This window comes from Sphaeroforma arctica (genome assembly GCF_001186125.1).
Source record: "Sphaeroforma arctica JP610 unplaced genomic scaffold supercont1.5639, whole genome shotgun sequence".
NCBI lineage: Eukaryota > Ichthyosporea > Ichthyophonida > Sphaeroforma > Sphaeroforma arctica.
Genome location: NW_014034919.1, coordinates 1 through 1902, shown reverse-complemented (window position 1 = coordinate 1902; position 1902 = coordinate 1). Strand labels below are relative to the sequence as shown.

The following is a 1902-nucleotide window of genomic DNA, read 5'->3' as shown; positions in this document are numbered from 1 at the left end:
ATGTGTGTGTGTGTGTGTGCGTGTTTGTATATATACATATGTGTGCGTGTGTGTGTATATACATATGTGTGCGTGTGTGTATATATACATATGTGTGCGTGTGTGTATATATATATGTGTGCGTGTGTATATACATACATATGTGTCCGTGTGTGTGCATATCCATATGCGTGCGTGTGTATATATACATATGCGTGCGTGCGTGTATATAAACGTATGTGTGGGTGTACACCCACCTGGTAGTTGACCAGCTCAATCTCATACACACTCCAGGTGTCCTTGATCATGCGCAGGAACTCTTCCAGGCCCATCTCGCCCTGTGCCTGGGTCAGTACATCGCGTACAGTGGACTCATTGGCTCCCACTAAGTCAACGCCCCACACGTCAGCCAGGCGAAGGTCAGCCATGGCCCATGTCACGTGCAGACGCCGTTGGATGTCGCGCCAGTGACGATCACGCAGCGCCTCACTCTTCAACTCGGCGATCTGCCCGACAGCAGCAGACACCAGCATGTTAGTGGGTGATGTCATTGATTAGTGTCAGTGGTTAATGACATGTCATATGAGTGATCAAGTGTTAAGTTGATGTCAGTGGGTGACGTCAGTGGGTGATGTCATTGGTTAGTGTCAGTGGTTGATGACGTGAGATGAGTGATCAAGTGTTAAGTTTGATGTCAGTGGGGGATGTCATTGGTTAGTGTTAGTGGTTGATGACAAGTCATATGAGTGATCAAGTGTTAAGTTGATGTCAGTGGGTGACGCCAGTGGGTGACGTCAGGGGGTGATGTCTGTGGGTGATGTCATTGGTTAGTGTCAGTGGTTGATGACATGTGATATGAGTGATCGAGTGTTAAGTTTGATGTCAGCGGCAATTGCAAGTTCATTCTGCATTGTCAGGACTGCTTCTGTATCTACGCATGCAAGGCACGCACTCCAAGTCCTTTGTACACGTAACAGTGTGCTGGCCACAATATACAACAACCACCCCCCACCTTAAATACCCCCAATGGACTAGACATTCACAAACTGACAGTGAGCGGTACACTCAACAACGTTCGGTTGAGAATAGATACCATCTACAGATAGATGGCATCTATAAATAGAATCCACCTACCAAGGAGTTGGCCTTGAGATATGCGCGGAGGGTTGTGCGCAGTGTGTCGTAGGCTGCGTACTGTCGTACGCGGTTGGGCAGGCCCTTCATCTCATCCAACAGACCGTCCAGCGACTGTCGCAACTTTCGCGGTGCCACCTGCAGAGATTTGTCCCGGGTTTATTGACCCATTAATTAAGGAGGACCGTTTAGATATATTGACCGATTAGAAAAAATCCGAGGTTTATCTATGGAGGACACTCATTCATGATGGTAGGTAGATGCACTTGAAAGTCTGTGTTGCATTCCTGGATATATATTGCCCAGAGTGCCGAGACACTTATCTCATGTTATGAAAGTACGTGCGATTGCAATTCATCGTGTAACTAACAATAAGTCATATAACCCATTGCAACTCTTCGTGTACCTACCTCTGTGATACGATTTCTTCAATCACAAAACAGAACTCCCGACTAAGCCCTGCACCCAATCCACAACCACAGCAACCCGAATGATAACCCCTCCCCAACAACGACCCCTATAATCCCCCACATAAAACCAACTATAACCCATCCCCCAGACTCACCGTACTCCAGGGCATGTCGCGCATCTCGTGCACCTTGCCCCAGATTCCAGACAGGACCGCCCATGTGCTCTTGATCCCTTCGAGTTCATCAATTGCCACAGGCAACCGTTCGTTCTCCACAAACTGCATCTCCAGTGCTGCAAACGCCTCGCGCAGCTGTGCGTACTCCGACGCCGATTGCGTCAGGCGAGCTGAGGTGAATGTGGATACAAACGTGTTATATT

At 48.3% G+C, this 1902-nt stretch overlaps 2 protein-coding genes across 2 annotated transcripts; both read right to left on the bottom strand.

Annotated features, from left to right (window-relative positions):
- Positions 1–236: 236 nt before the first annotated feature.
- Positions 237–512, bottom strand: SARC_15116 (hypothetical protein; the record flags this gene model as incomplete). The annotated part of the gene is made up of 1 exon (XM_014290758.1): positions 237–512. A coding segment is annotated over one exon (276 nt), but the record flags the coding sequence as incomplete, so codon positions are not given.
- Positions 513–1092: 580 nt separating this feature from the next.
- Positions 1093–1251, bottom strand: SARC_15115 (hypothetical protein; the record flags this gene model as incomplete). Its single annotated transcript, XM_014290757.1, has 1 exon — positions 1093–1251. A coding segment is annotated over one exon (159 nt), but the record flags the coding sequence as incomplete, so codon positions are not given.
- Between the last annotated feature and the right edge of the window lie 651 nt (positions 1252–1902).